Source organism: Quercus robur, chromosome 2 (assembly GCF_932294415.1).
Source record: "Quercus robur chromosome 2, dhQueRobu3.1, whole genome shotgun sequence".
NCBI classification, from domain to species: domain Eukaryota; kingdom Viridiplantae; phylum Streptophyta; class Magnoliopsida; order Fagales; family Fagaceae; genus Quercus; species Quercus robur.
The window spans coordinates 54,387,097-54,410,773 of NC_065535.1; the positions used below are offsets into that span (position 1 = coordinate 54,387,097).

Genomic DNA, 23,677 nt, shown 5'->3' on the forward strand with positions numbered 1-23,677 from the left:
TTGTTTTTTGGCCCACATTTAAAACTTCTCCTTTTTAATTTTTTGTCTACTTCTCAGAGAGCAAAAACAGACCAATTCTTCAGTGATACTCTGAACATTTTCTTGGGACTTCCTTTCTTCTCCAAATTGCCTCGCGCTGTGCTTCTGCTGTTCCGCCATTGGAGGTACGTTTCTCTTTCCTTTTTCTTTCTTCTTTTTCTTCTTTTACTGTAGCATAATTTCTGATTTGCTATTCCCTTTTGCTTCTCTTCTGTTGTTGGTCCTTGTTTTTCTTTTGGGGTTTTAGTTTCGTACCTTATTTTTCTGCCCTCCGATTTCTGCATTTTCCATGGTTGATAGCTTGGAGGTTAGGATAGCTTGCCCGTCGATCTCCTTCCTTTTTGCGCGTCTAGGGGGGTCTTTGGGTAATTACCCGTTTTTAGAAAATTTTGTGTATGAGGGCAATAGTCTGAGCGTGGTTTTGGGCGAATTATTGCCCTTGCTCCGTCAATCGCTCAATTGGTTCGAGGGTTTAGGAGGGAGAGGACTAATTTCTGAGGTTAGGTCTAGTGACCTTGAGACTGGGCTATCATCCAGTGGTGACCTGGCTGAAGGAGATACAGCCGTCTCTGGCCCTCGAGAGGTTAGGGCTTTTTATGCCCTCAATGAGATTTGTGGTCTGGATGCCAAGACCGTAAATAGATTCAAGGATAGGTTTCAGTTTCCGTCTAGGGTTCATGTTCGTCTACCTAGGGAAGAAGATAGGGCCTGTCACTTTTTTCCAGGCGAAATATGCTTTTACGAGTCAACCTTTACCTGCGGGCTTAGGCTCCCCGTCCACCCGTTCCTGATGGAACTTTTAGATCACTTTGGTATAGCTCCCGGGCAGCTCATGCCTAACTCGTGGAGGATTGTCATCAACTGTATGCAAATATGGTTGGCCTCCAACGGGGATATGATCAGGATAGGCGAGCTCAACTACCTGTATCGTTTGAAAGAGTCTAAGGAGTGGGGGTATTATGAATTAATCCCTTGGGAAAGAAAGACTAGGATCGTCAAGGGATTGCCCTCGTCATTCAAGTATTGGAAGTCGCGCTTTTTCTTTGTGTCTGGGGACGACTTCGAGACTCAATCCAGCAGTGATTGGGGTGATATCCCGAGGTTGCTCCGTCGGTGGGGAACCCCGACCTTAGGTGCGTCAGTATTTCTTCCCGTCGTTTCAATTTTGCCAATTTTGAGGCTCTGGTCTTGCTAACTTCGTTGTTTCTTTGTTTGGTATAGTTAAGAGACGGCCTGGACTGAAGAGTCAGTATAAGGAACGCATAGAGACTGCGATCGGGTACGCTGAGACGATTGAAAGCTGGGACGAACTGGTTGACCCCCGGTCTCTTGCATTTTACAACCTTGGTCCTGACCCGTCTCCTTTCGTTCTTCGTCAGCTTGGCATTGAAGGCAAAAAGAGTAAGTTTTAACTTCGTCAATGCTGATTCTTCTTATGTACACTTAAGCAATTTTTGACAGACATTTCCTTCTTGCAGAGATGACGACAAAATTCAACAAGGATATGTACGCAAAGATGAGATCAAAGAAGAACGAACCCCTGTCCAATCTGGGGAAGAAGGCTGTGCGAGTCACCGGGAAGGGTCCTGCATCCATCCCCCTTAGTATCGTTCCTTCCATAGCTTCCGAAACGACGAGGACTGCCTCCCCGACCGTTTCAATAGAGGAGATTCCTACTCCCGGCTCCAAAAGGCCGCGTGTGGCTGGCAAAGGGAAGGAGAAGACTGATACTCGTTCATCCACAATATGGGATGACGAGTCATTGGCCGTAGAAAGAGCTCACGAGGTCGTCACTTCAGCGGACTTGAAGGCTCTCTCTGACTTGTCCTTAAACGATGTGGCCTCTCGTCATGTCCACAAACTCGTCCAGGTATGGGGTTCTTCCCTCTTCCTCATATATATATATATTTTTTATCGTCAGTAACTTACATCCGTCAAGGCGGAATCTTGTTACTTAGTTTTTTTTTTTTTTTATCGTCTGTAACTTACATCTGTCAAGGCGGGATCTTGTTACTTAGTTTTTTAACCATTTTATTATGGTCGTCAGTAACTTACATCCGTCAAGGCGGAATCTTGTTACTTAAGTCTTTTAACCGTCCTACGATGGTCGTCAGTAACTTACATCCGTCAAGGCGGAATCTTGTTACTTAGTTTTTTAATCATGGTTGTTAGTAACTTACATCCGTCAAGGCGGAATCTTGTTACTTGATCTTTTAATCATCCTATGATGGCCGTCAGTAACTTACATCCGTCAAGGCGGAATCTTGTTACTTAGTGATTTATAGACCTCATGGTTGACCAGTACTGCCTGCGCAAAAACATCAGAGGAATAATACTTTTATTAACTTCAAGAACGAATGCATTCGTGTATTACATTTACTCATGGTATTTCTTTAAATGCTCAATATTCTAAGGACGAGGGAGCTTTTGTCCGTCCATAGTTTCCAGATGGTAACTTCCCTGTCTAGAGTAGTGAACGACGCGGTAAGGCCCTTCCCACGTAAGGCCCAGCTTCCCTTGAGTAGGGTCTTTAGTTGCTATAGTGATTTTGCGAAGGACGAGGTCCCCTATGTCCAGTCGCCTGAGTTTAACCCTCTTGTTGTAGTACTCGGCCATTTTTTTTTTTATACTTTGTCATTCTACTGGACGCATTGTCTCTTACTTCATCCAAGCAATCCAGGTTGAACCGCAGTTCCTCGTCATTGAGTCCATCTCTGAAAGTTCCTCGTCTGATGCTTGTTACTCCAACTTCTACTGGGATTACTGCCTCTGTGCCATAGGTAAGCCTGAAGGGTGTCTCTCCTGTTGGGGTTCTGGCTGTAGTCCTGTATGCCCACAGGACACTAGGTAGTTCTTCTGGCCAGGCACCTTTTGCTTCGTCCAGCTTGGTTTTGATTATCTTGAGCAGCGTCCTGTTCGTTACTTCCGTCTGTCCGTTTGCCTGGGGGTGTCCCGGGGATGAGAACTGATTCTTGATCCCGAGGTCCGAGCAGAAGTCTCTGAAGTCTTGGCTGTCGAACTGCCTCCCATTATCAGATGTGATCGTCAAGGGAATCCCGAACTTGCAGATTATGTTTTTCCACACGAAGTTTCGGATCCGAGCCTCAGTGATGGTTGCTAGGGCCTCTGCTTCAACCCATTTTGTGAAATAGTCAATAGCAACTAGAAGGAATTTTACTTGACCTTTACCTTGGGGCAGAGGACCGACGATATCGATTCCCCATTGTGCGAATGGCCATGGGGAGGATATTGTCGTCATCTTCTCCGCTGGAAGCCGTTGTACATTCCCGTACCGCTGGCATCTGTCGCACCTTCTGACGATGTCAGCAGCATCCCCCTGCATGGTTGGCCAAAAGTACCCTACTCTTATCACCTTGTTGGCTAGGGATCTGGAGCCGACATGGTCGCTACAGACTCCTCCGTGTACTTCTTCTAGGATGTATTTGGCCTCATCCTCGTCGACGCACTTTAGATAAGGCATAGAGAAGCCTCTCTTGTACAAGACGTCATTTAGGATCGTGAACCTGGCCGCTTTCTTTTTGACCTTTCTGGCTTCGTCAGTATTCTGAGGTAGGTGCCCGTCTCGGAGGAAGGATATTATGGGCGTCATCCAGGTGTCTGTGCTCTGGATGGTGAGCACCGCCACCTCTTCAATACTTGGGTGTTTCTGGATCTCTATTGCCATGTCTGTGCTTGTCCCTCCTGCTTCTGATGACGCTAGTTTCGATACTTCGTCGGCCCCAATATTCTGGTTTCTTGGTATCTGGACGAACTCCACTGTGTCGAACTCCTGAGTTAGTTGCCTTGTCAGTTTAAGGTATTTCTGCATCCTTTCTTCCTTTGCCTCGTACTCTCCATTGATCCGTCTGATTACCAGCTTTGAATCACTCTGGATCAGCAAATTTTTGGCACCAAGAGCTTTCCCAAGCCTCAAGCCCGTCAATATTCCTTCATACTCGGCTTCGTTATTGGTGGCTGGGAACTTTAGTTGAACCCCATATTTCATCACTTCTCCGTCGGGGGTGGTTATGACGACCCTTACTCCCCTCCTCTTTTGGGCTGACGAACCATCTGTCTGTATTGTCCATTTATCAGCTTCGTCTGTAATTCCATCTTCATCTGGGAGAGTGAATTCAGCGATGAAGTCAGCCAGAGCTTGTGCCTTGATAGCTGTTCTTGGATGGTACTCGATGTCAAATTGGCTGAGTTCGATTGCCCATTGGACCATTCTCCCTGCTGCTTCTGGTTTGTTCATTGATTTCTTAATTGGTTGATCCGTCATCACAAGGATAGAATTTGACTGGAAATATGGCCTGAGCTTGCGCGAGGCTACTATAAGTGCAAATGCAATCTTTTTGATCCTTGGGTACCTGAACTCAGCTCCTTGAAAGGCTTGGCTGACGTAGTACACCGGGAGTTGTTTCTTGCCTTCTTCTCTAATCAAGGCTGCGCTTACTGCCGAGGCTGACACCGCCAGGTACAAGTATAGGTTCTCTCCTCCTTTGGACGGGCTTAGGAGATGTGGACTGCTCAGATATTGTTTCAGCTCTTGGAACGCTACTTCGCATTCGTCGGTCCAAGCAAAAGCCTGCTTCAGGGTTTTGAAGAAGGGAATGCATTTGTCTGTGGCCCTAGAGACGAACCTGTTTAGAGCTGCTATCCTTCTTGTGAGTTTTTGTACATCTTTGACGGTCTTGGGTGAGGCCATGTCAATGATTGCTCGTACCTTCTCTGGATTTGCTTCTATTCCTCTCTGGGACACCATGAATCCCAAGAACTTTCTCGAGGCTACCCCAAAAACACATTTGTTTGGATTCAACTTCATCTGGTGTTTTTTGAGGGTTGCAAAAGTCTCTTCCAGGTCGTCCAGATGAGCGAGCTCTTCCTTACTCTTGACGAGCATATCGTCTACGTATACCTCCATGTTTCTACCAATTTGTTGGTTGAACATTTTGTTTACCATCCTCTGATATGTAGCTCCAGTATTTTTCAACCCAAAAGGCATCACCTTGTAACAGTAGAGTCCTTGGCTTGTGATGAAGGCGGTCTTCTCCTGATCTTCTTCAGCCATCTTTATCTGGTTGTACCTTGAAAAGGCGTCCATGAACGTTAATAGCTTGTGTCCGGTGGTGGAGTCCACGAGCTGGTCTATCCTTGGTAGAGGGAAGCTGTCCTTTGGGCATGCTTTGTTCAGGTCGGTGAAGTCTACACACATTCTCCACTTTCCATTCGCTTTCTTTACCAGGACGACGTTGGCGAGCCATTCTGGATAGTATACTTCCCGGATGAATCCAGCCGTCAAGAGTTTGGTTACTTCCTCTGCTACTGTCTAATCTCGTTCTGAAGCGAAGGTTCTTCGTCGTTGCTGAACGGGCTTCCTGCTGGGGTCCACATTCAGCCTATGCTGGATGACTTCTGGAGATATGCCTGGCATGTCCTCGTGACTCCATGCAAAGACATCTAGATTCCCTTTAAGGAACTTTATGAGTCTCGCTCTCATCTCTGGGCTTAGCGTCGTCCCTATCCTGGTTGTCCTGTCCGCATTTCCTTCTACCAATTCCACTACTTCCAGGATCTCCATCCCGTCTTCCTCTTTTTCTTCTATCGTCCACGTGTGGTTCTCCTTTCTTGCCAGTACGGCCTGATAGCACTCCCTTGCCAGGACTTGATCACCCTTCACTTTACCCACACCGTTGTCTGTTGGGAATTTCACCTTCAAACAGTAGGTTAACGTTGCCGCCTTCCACTTGTTTAGGGTGGGCCTCCCAATGATGACATTGTAGGACGAGGGGCAATCTACCACCAGGAAGTCTACTTGTTTGGTCAACTGCAATGGATAGGTCTCTGCTGTCACCGTCAGAGTCACTATACCCCTGGGGTAGACCCTGTCTCCACTGAAACTGACGAGCGGAGAGTCAAAAGGGCGGAGCCTTTTTGGATCTAATTTCAACTGCTGGAAGGCTGGGAGGTAGATGATATCCGCTGAGCTCCCGTTATCAACAAGGATCCTTCTGGTATTGAACCCTTCTATGTTCAGCACTATGACCAGGGGATCGTTGTGAGGCTGCTTTACTCCCCTGGCGTCTCCTTCATTAAAGGACATGTCTTGGTATGTTCGTCGGTGCTTGGACGGAGGCATGGTGTGGACGCTGTTCACCTGTCTATGGTATGCTTTTCTGAGTGATCTAAATGATCCCCCTGAGAATGGTCCTCCTGTGATCGTGTTTATCTCCCCGATCACTTTGCGTGGAGGCTGGGACGGATGGTCGTCATCCCGAGTGAAGGATTCATGTTGTGTCCTGTTGTCGTCTATGAACTTGCTATATTCTCCTTTCTTTACATACTTCTGTAACTTTCCTTTCCGTATTAATTCCTCTATTTATTCCTTCAGGTCTCTGCAATCTTCTGTGTTGTGGCCGTGGTCTCTATGGAACCGGCAATACTTGTTCTTGTCACGTACGTTAGGGGACGAGTGTAATGGCCTGGGCCATTTGAGATAATGCTCGTCTTTGATCTGCGTGAAAATCTTGTCAACAGGCATAACCAGAGGAGTAAATTTTACCTGACGAGGATTTTTGTCGTCCTTCCTCCTATTCCCGTCATTGTTCCGACGTTCTGATCTATCTCTCTTTTGCCCTCTACGGTCGTCTTCCCGTTTGGACTTGTCTCCTGGCCTCTCAGTATCTTTTATGGTAGCTAGGGCATCTTCCGCGTTCATGTACTTTTGTGCCTTCAGGAGCATTTCAGCCATCGTCTTCGGGGGGTTTTTTGCAAGAGAGGCCACGAGGTCTCTGGATCTCAACCCCGCTTTGAAGGTCGTCAGCTGCACCTTGCCATCAGCTTCGTCTACTTCCAGAGTTTCCCGGGTGAATCGCTTGACATATGACCTCAGAGTCTCCTTCTCTCCCTGTCTTATGGTGAGCAAGTAATCTACTGGTCTCCTTGGGCGTTGTCCCCCTATGAAGTGACGCAAGAATGCACTACTCAGCTGATCGAAATTGTCTATGGACGAGTTTGGCAACTTGGTAAACCATTCTCTTGCAGCTCCTTTGAGAGTCGTCGGGAAGGAACGACACAATATCTCGTCAGGTGGTTGCTGAAGACCCAGAGTCGTCTTAAAGGTATTAAGATGATCCTGAGGGTCCTTGAGTCCGTCGAATGGCTCTAATTGAGACAGGCGAAACTTTGATGGCACGGGGCAATCAAGTACCGTTGCAGTGAAAGGCGAGTCCGTAGCCCTTATCATTTTGTCTACACTCTGGTCTGTCTTTTCTTTGATAGCGCTCCTTAGTTCGTCCATCTCTTTCCTCATCTCCCGAAGAAGATCTGAGTTCTGTTCGTCCGGAGTAGTTGGTCTCCGGGGGGTTTCTCTTCGTTGGCTATTCCCCTCTTCCTCCGTGTTACCCTTGGACCGGTTTTCTTCTTGTTGAGCTTGTTGAGCCTGCTGGAGCCGCAGCTTCATTTCCTGGTTCTGTCTAGTGAGTTCCTCAATGGTGGTTGCAAGGGCTTGAACTTGCTGGGCCAAGGTTGCTGAGTCTGGGTTGGATTCCATCTGGATATGGAGAATTGATGGAAACTACGTTTTCGAGTATGAATCTGAAAACTCGTTCCCACAGACGGCGCCAAACTGATGGAACACAAATTCGTCAGTAAGAGTGGGCAGATGGAATCCTTTGTAGAATATGAAGGTCCGCTCGATGAGGGCCATCGGTGTAGTGCCTGCCACAACGTCTCCGATGCCAAAGTTAGGATAATGGACAAACACAATAAAGAAGTAGAATGTGCTTTCAGAGTATTTTTTGCATATCTCTTACCTTCCGTTGATTGTATGAAAGCTTTATACCTAAGGCCTAGGGGCTAACCGTTGAGGCTGTTAATGCTCTCTGAAGTAACGCCCCTGGTCCAGTAATGAGACTTTTAAGAGGTTCCCAACGGTCTGCTTGGTCGATTTAGTAACTGCTTAGGTCATTGATTGACTGCATTGAATGACTCCCTGCCTTCGTCAGTGATGATGGCTTTCTTCGTTATTTCTGATGACCTCGTCATGGATGATTCCTTCGTCATTAATGTTATCTTCGTCAGTGGGATGTAGAATCGTCATTCCTGTCACAGTACTCAAGTTTGTAAGTGCATTGATGACATTTTCATAAATATTATACTCTTACTTTGCAGGTTAACCACTCATTTATTGTGATAAGGAATTGGGATGGTGTGTTATGGACTGCAATATCTAGTATTAAGGTAAACCATATTAAAATTAAATTCCACTAAAAGTTCCAAAACATATAAGGGTCCAATTAATGTATGCTCTAAGAAGGCATTTGTGGAATATGTGAAACACCACTATTCTGATTGGATGTTTCACATTAAAAATCTTTTTTTTTTTTTGGTTGGAACATTAAAAATCCTATTTTTAAGAAGTATACAAAGAAAGAAGATCGTTACAAGAATGGTCCTTCTTTCATTCCTACACCCTTTTGGAAAAAGATGGTGGATAAATGGATGGATGGAGAATGAGGGGTGAGCATAATTTCTCTCTATCTCTCTTGCACTCTCTCTAATCATTATTTGTGGTTTACATTTTTTACAATTGTTATATTATTTTAATTTATATTTAATTTTGATAGTGGTTTAAGTAATCAAATTAAGTTATTATTATTGTTAAATTAAAAAAAAAGTTATTACTGTTGTTTATGATATATTATATGAATATATTTGATATAGTAATATGTGTACTTATTTATTGAAGCATTGATACAAATACAAATTCACTTTAGTTGTTTCATTTTAACTCATGTTTAATGCTTTTTTTTTTTTTTAATTTTTTAATTTTTTTAGGATGGTACTAGCAGAGATGAAGAGGACAACTCAAACAATAACGTGGAGGTCGAAAGCAACTTGGAGGGTGACCTAGAGGAAAACTAATATAGATCTTTTCGTAATTCTAGTTGTTTAAAACAATATTTTTATGTCATGGTTTAATTTCAGGATTTCTTTGCATATTCTATATTTTAAAGTTTGAACTTATTAGAATTTTTATGTTTCAATGGATCAATTTTTAGTAATCATTGTACTATTGTAATAGGATAGTTAAACAAAAATGATATAAAATAAATTAAAAATAAATAAACAATAAAATATTTAAAACATTATCACTGACATAAAAATTTGGTCATAAATAATTTTATAGTGATGACAAAGTCCCTCGCAATTTATAGAATAGTGACGCCACTTAACCCCTTGCAAAAACGTTTTAAGTGATAGCTTAATGTCGCCACTATTATTTCTAACTAATTGTGAGGGGTCAAAAGCCCTCACAAATAAATTTTAGCGATGACACCATTTGTCTCTAAAAAGTATGTCATCAATTTGGAATTCATAAATAATTAATTGTGAGGGTATGAAGGTCCTCATAAATAGTTGTTAACGACGACTGCTTCTCCTCGCTAAAAATAAGTCGTTGACTATTCTCGTCGTTTAGTAATATATTTGTGAAGGCAAATTTGTTCAATAATGATGGTGAATTGCCCTCATAAATTATCTATTTGCAAAGGTATGGTCACAAAATCTCTTTTACCAACAAGAGCAAATACGATGGCTTTCGAGGGCTATATGCCCTTGCTAATAACCTTTTGCGACAATATTTGAACTTTTGCGAGGGCATTTTACCCTCGCTAGTAGACTCTTTTCTTGTAGTGCAAGAAAACAACTCAACCCAAAACTTGTGGTTCAAACTAACTCATATCTGGCTCAAAGAACCTCTACAATATGATTAAATAGCAAAATTAAATGGGTCAGATCATGGGTGAACCCTGAACTTAAGTAGAGAAACTTTATGTAGCTTAACATAAAAACCATCTGTAATGTGTGTGAAACAAAAGAACTGTATATATTGGGAAAACTTTTTGTTAAATGTTCCAAGAGTATTAGATACCCACATTAACAAAAATAGATAAATAAAAAACCACAAACGTCAAATTGTGCCCAACTAAAGTGACATTCACGTTTTTTTATTAGATGCCACGGATTTTTAACTACATGGGGTAAAATGTTTATTGCTATCAGGTTTTATTTATTTATTTATAGGGTTTATTGCTAATAGTTAAGGGAAGACATTACTCAATTTTGAAGTATAGGAGAACATTACAATTGTAACATGATTACGGGGAAAGCCTGGCAATACCCGACTAATTGTTGTGGCATCTCGTGAAGCTGGGGCTGCTTGTCCACTTTATCAGTGGCTTCTAACTCTTTAGTCTTTACCCGCCTTACTCCAGCCTCATTGGTGGCTATCGTTGGGAGAGGTCATTCGTTAGGCACATCTTGGGACAGTACATGATGCAACAAATCTTTATTTTTCTGTAACACCTCTTGTGCATGCTTTGGGTGAGATCATGCACTTATGGCCACTTTGGATGGAAGGGAACTACTCTACTCTTTTTTTTGAAAGGAATCTTGTTAATCGTTCCCATAGATGGCATGTGGTTCATTCGATTTGAGTATAGCTCTGCTCATATATACTAGAAACCCAGCACATAACAAGAGGAAAATAAGTAAATAACCGAATAACTCATGACACCCTAATTGACTAACAACTATAACCATAGGCTCCACTATCTACAATGGACCAATCACAGTTTTACACTTGGCAGTCCACTTGTGTGAGATAAATAAAATTCAATCTAAGCTACATGTAGTTTGTTGGACTTGTTCACTAAACTACAAGTCGTATACAACAACAGAGAGAACCTAGCCTTTATATAAAGTTAATAGTATGCCCAATATGTGAGGTGGGGATTTTTCATTCTAAAACTATCCTAGCTTGGTGACAATAACTTAAATGAAATTGTTGAAATAATGGGGAGCAACAATGGGTGGGGTTTGTGTTTGTAGAGAGTGAGAAAGAGAGAGAGTAGCAGCTGAATGAAGGAAAGAACAATGAAAAATCATAGTGGTGGAGCAAAAGTGGTGGTCAAAGTGGGTTCACAATTCCACCACTTACAACTCGTCATGTGAATAAGTTGTGGCAAAGTTATGACCAAAGTTGTGGTTCTAATGTTATTCAAGAACAAAATTGATTTGTTTTAAAGATATTGGGCTAGGTTTTCAACGCAACAAAAGCCCACTTAATTTATTTTCTTTCCCTTTGGTCTACTTGGCCCAAAAGGCTTGTTACTTATCTCATTACAAACTTTATGAACCAGTCCTACTCGAATTAAAGGCACTGGACTCCTAAAAAGAATTCTCTCATATTTTATCCCAAAATATACGAGGTTTATTAAAAATAGGATTCTCTTTAATAAAAATTTTGATCCCATTTTTATGTTGTGTAGTATAATTGATGGAATACTGCTCATTATGTTAAAATTTACGGGGCATTACACACAAACCCACTAGCTTCCTCCCGTATGATAATATATACAACAAAAATGTTAATTGTATCTACTATCAAAGGCCAAATGGGGAAAGGATAAGTGCCTAATACATTCCCTACATACGTGGTCCTGGCAACTATATATATATATATATATATATATTAGCAAAAAAGTTGTATATGGTATTTTGGTAGCTTCTTATGTACTCCTTTTTTTTTTGGAATTTAGATGACTATAGGTTAAATTTTTTATTATGGGTCAAATTTAGTTCCTATTCCATAAAATTAGTGAAAAATCCTCTATCATCTCTTAATACATAAGTCTAATGACTTAATCATATGCCCATATTTCAAATGAGTTTAAAGTAACTTGGACCTAGGAAAAGAGATTATTTGGTCTATGTCATTATCTTAGTGACGGAAAAAACTTACGTTGCTGACAGATTGCACATGTAACAAACTTAAATATTACTTAACTAATATTTTTTAAAAAAATATTAATTGGATTTAAAGAATGCCACATCAGTATCTAATAAATAAATAAATACAAATTTATATTAAAAAAAAAACCCACAAAAATCTTAATTTCTCAATTTTAAAGAAAGGGGAAAAAAAAAGAGAGAAAAACTCAATCCTTGATTTCTTTCCTCTTAATCAAACACACTTGACATTTAATCTCCTTTAAATCTTCTTGCATTTTGTATGAAAACAAGTGAGAAGAGACAACTAAAGAACCCTAACTTGAAGCATTGGATAGATCAGCTCAAAGATGCGCTTTCTAAGACTTGAATGACTTGTTGAATGAGTGAAACACCACAATAATCAAGTCAAAACAACAGGAGAATGTACGCTTCTTTATCCCCTCCCCCGGTGTTTCCAATCAAGTTAATAATCTACATATTCCACTCAATTAATCAGTTTAATCTGAAGTTTTGGTTGGATTTATTGTTATTTAATGGTATTTTATCATATCCCAACAATTTAGCTTTGGAAATAATGAAGAAATTGAATAAAATTGAGCTCAAATATGCTATAAACCCTAACAATTTTAATCGAAATTTTCTTTTACAACTAACTGTGATTTATTTTGATGGTTCCAATATGGAGGATGATTATTGCCTTTATATTGGAGAGTCATTCAAAGTTCAAAGGTGAAATTAACAATTATTAGCACAACTAAATAAAAGAAAAGGTTTGGCTTCAAACATGTTTGGAATTGAACTACTTTTTCCAGCCCATAATGTGGTAATTAAAGAGATGATTCATGTGTATTTTTAATCACATGAATTAATTTTTTAATGAGTCATGTAACTTAATACATATAGATAGTTTAATAAATCGCTATGTAATGGGTTGGAAAAAAAAAACTCAACCAAACTTTGTTCATAAATAAATTTCATTGTTCTTGTTGGTTGGGGTGATTTGGGGAGGATCGAAAAGAGAGAGGGCAAAGGTGGTTGTAGGCAAATAACTTAATTGCCTATCTTCTCATGTTTTGGATTTTCTTTTTAAAATTTTTTTTTTATCAATTAGGCGTGATTTTTTTTAATAAACTTGGCTCGATTGCTTTTTTTGGTTGATTGTTTTATTTTATTTTATTGGGCATAACTTTTTTAAGAATGGTATGAGTCATTTTATATAACGTACGTTTATCATCCTCTCACTTTTCTCCTCAACAAAAAAAAAAAGAGTTTTCTATGCATATTTTTCCTATCGAAACGATAGTTTATGAGCTAAAATCGGAGTTAAAACAGATAAGATATCATCAAAATACCAAAAATCCTAATAAAATCCTCACTTATTTTTAGAAAAACTAGTAGTTTTTCACTTAACTTCGTGTAATAAACTATACCGATGGTGCAAGAATTGGAATGAGTAGGCTAGACCATCATGAAGAACAAGGTCTTAGTTAATATTCATCAAAAGGGCTTGACAATATCTACTCTGGATTGGAAGATATGAATTTTTCAAGAAAAAATGTCACAAAATTTTTCAGCACTATCTCACCTTCCTTCCGAGCGCGATATCTTGACGATTGTAGCTCCAAAACAAGGACAGGACCGTTGGAAACTAGACATCTAGAACTTTTGGTGCGTATAAAAGTTGAAGAAAATGGAGCTTGAAAAGGCCTCCAAACAACAGGGCAAAGATCGGGTAGAAATACCCCCATTTTTGAGAAAAATCACAAGGAAAATGGGTGAAAAATAGAGAAATAGGGAGAAAAAGGTGAGAAATATCAGAAAATCTGTGTGTGTGTGTGTGTGTGTGTGTGTAGGAAATCATTACAAAAAGACTCATCCATTTTGTTTGTAATTTTTGTAGGTAAGGCTATGGGGATGGGTTAGTTTATTAATAACTACACCCATCCACCTTCCTCATTATATTGTAAACATCATTCTCCATATATATAAAATCTTTCTTTTATCTTTCTTCTTGTTCATAGTTGCTTTATTTTCTTATGCTCTTGTATCTATTGTGTATATATCTCTCTCTTTATCTCAATGTTCATATTATTGTTGTTGGTTTATATTATTGTGCTTGTTTCCCTAGATGAGTTTTGGACCATCTCCTAGGATTTGTATGGGAAGTACCCTTAGGGGGAAGAAATCCCATCCCACCTAGGCATCTAGGGATTTTACTATTATTGCTTTTTAATTTATGTCATCCCATTTACTTTTAAGCAATCCCCATCCTCTTTTAATTTATGTCATCCCATTTACTTTCAAAAGATCCCCATCCCCTTTTAATTTATGCCATCCCTTTAATTTCTTGCACCATTCATCTCCCCTTTTACTTAATTTATTGCACACACGCACGCACGCATGGACCTAAATAAAAGAAAGATTTTCTATCATCTCTCTTAAATGGTTTTTAAACCTCCATTAGAGCACAATATGGGTATGTCTCTTAAAAATGGTGATGGCTTAGAACTCCCATTTCTCTATGATGAATTATTCATAAGGTTTGAAAGAGAATAAAATCTATTTAAGAGAGAGAAAAAAAACTTTTTTAATCAATCTTTACAATATTCCAAGCTCTTTACTTTTATGTCATTTAAATTTCAGCTCTTTACTTTTAAGTCATTTAAATTTCTGCTATTTACTTTAATGCCATTTAATTTTCTGTACTTTATTTATTTTCTGCACTTTATTAGTATTGTTTCTTTATTTTCTCATTATTAAAGTTGCCATAAAGTAAATATGCTTGGGTAAAACATTTCTCCTACACACTATTCTAAGAAAATACTTTTTCAAAAATCTTTTCCCACCTCTTTCTTAAAAATGAAGTTTTTCAAATAAAAAGGGTCTTTTTAAAAAGAAAGGTTTTTCCCTTTTTCTTCTTAAGAGTTTTCAAAACAAAAACTTCTTTTTTTTTTTAAGAAATTTTTTCAAACCTGTTTTTTTTAGGGAAATCCGAAACCCATTTTAAAAAAAAAAATAAAGATTTTGCTAATGTGTGCCCTAAGGGTACACAATAATTTTCATTTTTGGAAAAAATTTTCTCGAGAATTGAAAAAGTATTAATAGCTTTTTCAATTCCCTAAAAAATGATTTTAAAATGGATAGCTTAATGTGTGCCCTAAGGGCACACATTAACCGGACCCAAAAAATAATAAAACTATTTTCAAAATATGAAAAGGGCTTATTTGGTAATGTTGTTCTAATAATGTTGTTTAAGTATTGTGGAAATATGTGTTAGTGAAAAAGTGTTGTGGAACCAAACAAGCCCTATGTTTTCTAAAAAGAATTGTTTTCAAAATGAATCTCGTTTGGTAAGAGATTTCTAATAACGATGTTTAAGTTTTGTGAAAAATATGTGTGGAATGAAAAAGTATGTAGAAATACGTGTTGTGGTGTTTAAACAACAGTTTTTATTGTTTAAACACCGTTACCAAACGGGACCCGCTTTCCAAAACTGTTTCCAAAATTAAAACTTGTTTTCTAAAAACCGTTTTCAATAATAAAAAAATCTGTTTTCTAAAAAACTGTTTAAAAAAAAAAAAAAAATCTGTTTTCAAAAAATGTTTGGAAAACAATTTTTTTTTTTTTTTTTTTTAAAATAAGGGGGAAAACCCAAAGCTAAAAAAATAAGTATAAATGTTTTCAAAGTTTTTCAAAAGAAAATGTTTTCAAAGTTTTTCAAAAGAAAATGTTTTCAAAGTTTTTTTCTACATACAAAAGTGTGTTTTCAAAAATGCTTTCTTCAAAAAGATACATGCTTTTCAAAACAAAATGTTTTCAAAAATACTTTTACCACGTTGATTTTGCCAAAAAAATGTTTTCTTCCATCCTTTAAAAGGAATAAAATATATCTTTTGAAAAAGTGTTTTTACCATGTTAAAAAAATGTTTGTTTTAGAGAATTTGTCTCCAAAACCTTTTTCCTTTTCTGACGAAAATTGTTTTTTTTTTTTTTTTTAAAAGAGGTTTCTAAGGAAATAGTTTCTTTTACCACATTGGGCTTTCCTAAAAATAAAAAACAAGAATTTTCTAAATAAAAAAAATTTCTCACAACTTTTCAAAAAAAAAAAAAAAAAAATCTTTTCTAAAAAAACTGTTCTAAAAAAAAAGCCTTTTCAAAATAATAAAAGTTAACGTTGTAACTTTTTTATGCACTTTAATTTCAAGCATTTTTTTTTTTTTAGAATTGTTGTTTGAGAATTTGTGTTCAAGGTTCATTCTTTTGAGTCTTTTAGCACTCTATAAGCTTACATTGTCCCTACTATTTCTTGGCATTAATGCGTTTTATTTGTCATCTTTTTGCGTGATAAAAAAAAAAAGAGAAAATGGTGGATAACAACAAGGTGCTATTCTTCAAACTTTTTTTTATTTTTTATTATTTTTAATGTTGTGATTTATTTTTGTATAGCATGTAGTACTCACATGCTAGCTATATAGTAAATAAATACTTACATGCTATTGTAAAATACACTTGTATGTTCTCTCACATGTTACTTATGTATATATCTCACATGTCTTGATTGTATATATCATTTGGAGTTAATATTCACATGTTAGCTATATGCACTACAAGAAAATGTATTTTTAGTGACGAAAAAATTCGTCACTAAAAGTCTTGTTTTTCGTCACTAATAACCTTTAGTGACGAAATTGGACTTTTAGTGACGAAATTCGTTTCTTCGCTGTAGCCCCGTCGCTAAAAGTCCTGGCGACGAAAAATTTCGTCACTAAAAGTCCGATTTATTTAAAAAAAAAAAAAAAAACTTTTAGCAACGAAAACGTTTCGTCGCTAAATGTTTTCCTCGCTAAAAACAGTATTTAGTGACGAAAATATTTCTTCACTAAAACAATTTCAGTTTATTAAATCATATTTAGTGACGAAATATTTCGTCACTAAAACTATTTTCGGGTACATTTAGTGACGAAAAAATTCGTCACTAAAACTATTTTTAAGAAATTTCAGACGTATATAGTGACGAAAATTTTCATCACTAAAACCATTTCTTACAAAATTCTGCTGCATTTAGTGACAAAATATTTCGTCACTAAAACAATTTTTTGTTGCCATATTTGTGACGAAAAATTTCGTCACTAAAACTTATTTTCTATTTTTATTATTTTCATGGTGTTGATATTAACCTGTAACTTGTCATTACATTATTAAAACCTCACATTTGATTAACAGATTTATTTCAACAACACATTTATAAAAAATCGATCCATACATTCCACAAGTTAAAATTAAAGTAAGTATCAAATTCAAACTCCTTTCATATAATAAGTGTTTGCAACACATACAATAATTGTTTGCAACAAATACAATAACTTAAGATGTTTTATAACAATACAAAAAATGTGGCATAATATAATTAGAACTAACGGAAGATGTCCTCATATGTCTTCAAGTAATGCCTAAAGGAAATCCCCTAAAGCCACCAATAAGAAATCTGCACAAATATAAATCTTTAGTCAAATATAATTCTACATAGTGCCAACATAAATTTCACTTCTATATCTTCAGTATCATAAACTAAAGATTGAATAACCTATCACGTGACAAAGATTGAATAACCTACAAGTATTGAAATCAAATAAAGTTATATTCATCACATCTAATCAACAATTCTCATTCACATTTGCAAGAATTGAAAAACACTCCCAATATGTATTTAAACCACCTTATAACACCATGCAAGCCACCTGCTTGCTCCAACACAACATACCACCACAAAACCAATCACAAGGATCACAAGTCTAGAGTACTTACAAGTATTGAAATCAAATAAAGTTATATTCATCACATCTAATCAACAATTCTCATTCACATTTGCAAGAATTGAAAAACACTCCCAATATATATTTAAACCACCTTATAACACCATGCAAGCCACCCGCTTGCTCCAACACAACATACCACCACAAAACCAATCATAAGCATCACAAGTCTAGAGTACTTACAAGTATTGAAATCAAATAAAGTTATATTCATCACATCTAATCAACAATACTCATTCACATTTGCAAGAATTGAAAAACACTCCCAATATGTATTTAAACCACCTTATAACACCATGCAAGCCACCCGCTTGCTCCAACACAACATACCACCATAAATCCAATTTCCAACATCACAAGTCTAGAGTTTTATATAGTTTTCAATTAAAATTTACTTACTTTGCTCAAGCTAAGCTTACAACTTTCAGAAAAAATCCAAACTTATTGCAAACAATGTGTATTTAGCCTGCAAAAGAAAAGTTAAACTTATAAGTACTTCAGTCTTTATAATGAATAGCTCTTACCAAAAAATAGATGGCCTTTACTTACCTACTTTATGAAATTGTACAACCTAATAGCTCTCTCTCTCTCTCTCTCTCTCTCTATATATATATATATATATATATGCCTTTAAGTTTTTCTTCATTAACCAAACAAGTTTAGTGAACAAATCCTTTAGTAGTATAAGCCATACATAACATTTCAGCTCCTAAACTTGTTAATCCACATTCGTTGACATCAAACATGTGATTGAACCCAACAGTATAAAATATGAAGCTTTTAGCAATACTATCATGCCTAAACAAAAGGAAAAGTAATAACAAGGGTTTCAGTTCATCCATACCACCGTTTAGTCAGAAACCAAAAATGCTCTAGAGTAAATTACCTGAGCTGGATAGACCTCTCCTCCTGTATCACGCTGGCTAGACCTATTCTCAACAAACTCATAGATTACTTCAATCTTAAAAATGATCCGCTCATAAATTACTACACAAACTCATAGCTTACGCATGTAATATAGGTAGTGCTTACACCAATCAGAAAAGTGATAAGGACAGCAGTCCAACCTACATTAGAAGCAACGCCCAAAGAAAATCTTTTGAGTGCTTACCATATTCAAAGAACACAACAGCACATTGGGCCTATCCAAGTAATTTATCACATTGGGCATAACAAACAGAGTTTATAATCCATAACCAAGATAGATGGGACAACTGCTATCATGTACTAAACTCTTTAAACTACTTAATAATAGACCCATAAGCAAACAATGAAAAAACCACAGAATTTATTAAAACTGTGAAATATCTCAACACTTAAACAATGTGCAAACCCATAAACCCCTTTATAAATCACAATAATCTACAGCTATAAATCCCCACATTAACATCCAATCTTCAAGTCAACTATAAATATTCATTTTATTAATGCATACTATAGTTGTATAAACAAGAAAACAAACAAAAATAGTTTTAAATATACTTTAACATACATTATATATCAACCTGCAAACCAAAACAGAACACAACAATGGTATGTACTCATAGGAAAACATACCATTGATTCCAATCCTTGTCTTCCCACCAGTCCTTGATCCTAAACAAATAAACATAAAAGTGAAAATGGAAGGGAAGGGAAGGTGAAAAGGAAAAAATTAAAAATTAAAAAAAAAAAAAAAAACCTTACCGATTCAGAACAAAGGCGATGGGGAAGGGAGGCGATGGCAAAGGAAGCAAATCAGCGGTGACGACTTCGAGGATCGTCACGAATGAGAATCGGTGTCGCGAATGGGAATCGGAATCGTCGAGGATCGTCGCCAATGGGTTTGGCGGCGTCGCAAATCGTCGGGCGGCGTCGCGAATGGGTTCGGCGGTGTCGCGAATGGGTTCGACGGGCGGCATCGCGAATGGGTTTGGCGGCGTTGTGAATGGGTTTGGTGAAGTCGCGAATGGGTTCGTCGGCGTCGCAAATGTGTTCGGCAGTGTCGCTAATGGGTTCGTCTGGCGGCGTAGCGAATGGGCTAGTCGGCATCGCCAATGTGTTCGTCGGCGTCGCCAATGTGTTCGGCGTTGGTGTATTTGGGAGGCTTATCAGCTTATGGTTCGTGACTGCTGAAATAAAGAAGAGAAGGGATAAAACGAAGAGGAGTAAGGGAAGTATATATAATCAGGTTTTTAGCGATGAAAATGTTCCGTTGCCAATGCCCTTTAAATTCGTCGCAAAATGTATCTCATTTTTAAGCTTTTAGTGACGAATTTAATTTTCGTCACTAAAAGTATGATTTAGCGACGAAATATGAATTTTGTCGCTAAATCATACTTTTAGCGACGAACTTAATTCGTCACTAAAAACCCCAGGCTTTGTATCACTTTTTAAGTTTTAGCGACGAATTTAAGTTTCGTCACTAAAGACCCAAGCTTTGTTATGATTTTAGCGACGAAATTCATATTTCATCGCTATATCATACTTTTAGTGACGAACTTAATTCGTCACTAAAAGGCCTAGGTTTTGTATCACTTTTTAAGTTTTTAGCGACGAATTTAAGTTTCATCACTAAAGACCCCGGCTTTGTTATGATTTTAGTGACGAAATTCATATTTCGTCGCTAAATCATACTTTTAGTGACGAAAATTAAATTCGTCACTAAAAACATATAAGTGCAAAACATTATTATTTTTAGTGACGAATATTTTTCGTCGCTAATTCTTCCTTATAGTGACGAAAGGATTTTCGTCGCTAATACTATCCACAACAATACCTACAGTGAAGAAATATTTCGTCACTAAAAGTTTCAACTTTTAGCGACGAAATATTTCGTCACTGTAGATTAATTAAACTAGCGTCAAAGTTTCCCTCCACTGGCGCCCATTTTTTAGATTACAATAGTGACGAAATTTAATTTTCGTCACTAAATGTTATAATTTTTTTTCATTATTAGTGACGAAATTCATATTTCGTCACTAAAGCTGTATTTTTAGCGACGAAAAATATTTCCTCACTAATTTTCATCGCTAAAAATACATTTTGTTGTGGTGATGGTAAATATTTAATCATACGTGTATATATGTACATTGTTTGCAAATAAAAAACTTTTTAAAAAAAATCAAAATACCAAGTATTCTATTTTTTTCATAAAAAGTTTATGTTTGAAATAAATTAAAATGAGGTACTATTTTCGGATAGGCGTTGTGGGGTACCTAATATCTTCTCCACATGTAACCAAACTTCCGAGTCTAAGATTTTTGGTTCAAAGACTTTTGGTTTACCTTAATTAATGAACCTTTAAAATTTGGTTTAGTTAATTAGGTAACTTAAAATAAAATTAGAAATCTAGGTGACCAATCACACCTAATACAAAACCAATGATTGGTGGTAGCTCCTAATATAAAAAGGACAAAGTTTAACAACAAAATTGGTTATATCTTAAGGTTACAATTTTACTCAATAAAATAAACATTACTATATATTTTGAAAATCTAACCGTTGAATTGCATATTCTTTATGCTCTTAATATACATGTCAAATTTTGTGTCAATTGGATCTTATTTACTATATGATCTAAACTATAAAAACTTGCAATTTAAATAATTTATTGATGACATAGCTATTGATATTTAATTTTTTAGAAAATTTTCAAGTATGAAGAATATAAAAAGAAGATATCATCTAATGATGAATTTGTCAAAATTCACCTCCAATAAAGATATTGAGCTTACAACTAATTTTATAACTAAATTTTGTCCCAAAAAAAATAAGAGAAAGTAACTCACATAAACACCCTATTCTAAACACATAAGAGTCAAGTGGCCAAGAATCAATGTGCCACACGAAACTGAAAATTTTCAATTTTTTTGGAACGTCCACAACTAGGGCCGTAAACGAGCCGAGCTTTGTCGAGTAGTGCATGTTCAAACTTAAACTTGGCTTGTCAAAAAAAATCAAAAGCTTGAGCTTGGCTTGAGCTTGTGACAAGCCTAAAAATAGTGTTTGAGTTTGAGCTTGTGGGAAAACCAAAAAGCTTGAGCTTGGTTTGGCTTGACTTGATTAATTAGTCAAGCCAAACTCAAGCTTAATATTAAGCCCAAGTCAAGTTTTTGAGCTTAAGATCTAAAAAAATTACATTATTAAATGCTTAAATCTCTAAAATTAAGAAAAAAGAAAAAGAAAAATAAAATAGTATACTCATTTTATCATACATCTAGTCTTACTTATGATTAGCCATTATTTAAATTAGTAATTTACATAATTAAATTCATTCATTTATCATTCCTTGTCTACAGCTTCAGTAATTGTTTAAAATACAATTTTTACATTCACGTTAGATGGTGAAAGACTAGAAAAATACTTGTTTGTAACTATTACGAATGAGAAAATACTACCATGTTTCATAACTTTACTTTAGATAATTGATAGAGAATGATCATATATGGCCTACTTAATTATTTATTTATTTTTAAATGTAACTATAGTTTAAAGTGGTTCTTGATCAGTTTAAAGGGAAGGAAAAAAAATTAAGGTAATATAAGTAGTGGTCTCATGTTGGCCATGTCATTATTAAGAGATGTGTAATGGGTATATTTAGTTAACATATATAAACTTATAAATGAGTCTATACTTAAATTGTTGTGTATCATGCCTAATAGCTCACGAGCTTGTTTGTGAACAAATTTTTTTGCTTGGGCTCGGCTTATTTATTAAGGCACAGTTTGGATCCACGTTTGCTGCGTTTTAAGTTTCTGCGTTTTCCCTTTTTTTTTTTTTTTTTTTTTTTTTTCACGCCTTTTCCCCCAACAAGCGATACTGTTCATATACGGTACATGAACAGTAGCCACAACTTTTGACCGGTCTTCCATGAATAGTGCATCTGTGCACTGTTCACGGACCCACAAATTTCATTTTTTATCAATTTTTTCATTAAAAATGGGTCCCACAGTGCTATTCACACATTTAAAAATTATTTTACTACAGTGTTTTCAGTTTTCAGTTTCAGCAAAATAAGTTCTATCCAAACAGACCCTAAACAAGCTTAAAATTAAGGCTTAAACTTGGTTTATTTATAAACAAACAAACATTAACAAACTTTTTATCAAGTCAAATCCAAATTATTCATGATTGGCTTAGTTCATTTAAAACCCTCTCCACAACTGTACCTAGGGATGGCCATACCCATTAGGTAATGGATATCCAACCCTACCCGATCCAAATGTTTCGGATAATACCCGATTCTTCATGGGTAGAGTTTAACCGAGTAGGGTATGGATATTACCCGAATTGTTCGGGTAGGGTATGGATATTATCCAAACCTGACCCGTAAAAAAAAAAAAAAAAAAAAAAAAAAAAACCAACATCTCTCATCGTCACTTCCCTTTCTCTGGCATTAAGATTAGAAGGGTTGTAATCACCTTGAGCATTTCCCATGACAGTCTCAGTGGCAAGATGAGAGAGGCCATCACCTTGAGCATTTCCCATCAAATCCTCGAGCAATTCGAGCTTCTGGGCAACCTCGGCCATGTCTGAAGCTTGAACTTGGTAACCCAACACAGCTAAGAGGTCGTCCATGCCACCATATTGTTGTACTTCCTCTTCCCAACACATCTTGGCTTTTCCAGTACTTGAGCTGCCAGTCACGGACGAGTCAAGCAAGGGTTGGAGATCTCGCCGAACAAAACCCTCATTGAGCTGCCAGTCACGGACGAGTCAAGCAAGGGTTGGAGATCTCGCCGATCAAAACCCTCATTGATCAAAACCCTCGTCGATCTCGCCGATCAAAACCCTCATTGATTAAAACCCTCGTCGATCTCCCCGATCTCGAAATCCGTCGACATCGCTCCATTCTCGTCTACTATCCCCATCCTTATCAACATGTCCATCTTCGGCGGCAGAGGAAGAGGCGACGGTGGCGGAGGAGGAGGAGGAGGAGATAACATCGCTCCATTCTCTCTCTATCACCCTGTTTGTTTCTCGAGAAACTGTGGGGGAAAAAAAAGAACAGATATATCATAAAGACTATGAGATGAGAATTAAGAGAA

At 37.1% G+C, this 23,677-nt stretch overlaps 1 protein-coding gene across 1 annotated transcript; it reads right to left on the reverse strand.

The window, feature by feature from the left end:
• Positions 1-3,143: 3,143 nt before the first annotated feature.
• LOC126700621 (uncharacterized) lies at positions 3,144-4,963 on the reverse strand. Its single transcript, XM_050398840.1, has 3 exons — positions 4,410-4,963; positions 3,351-4,241; positions 3,144-3,165 (listed from the first exon to the last, which is right to left on the reverse strand). Exons 1-3 carry the CDS (start codon positions 4,961-4,963, stop codon positions 3,144-3,146), a joined length of 1,467 nt encoding a protein of 488 aa, XP_050254797.1.
• Between the last annotated feature and the right edge of the window lie 18,714 nt (positions 4,964-23,677).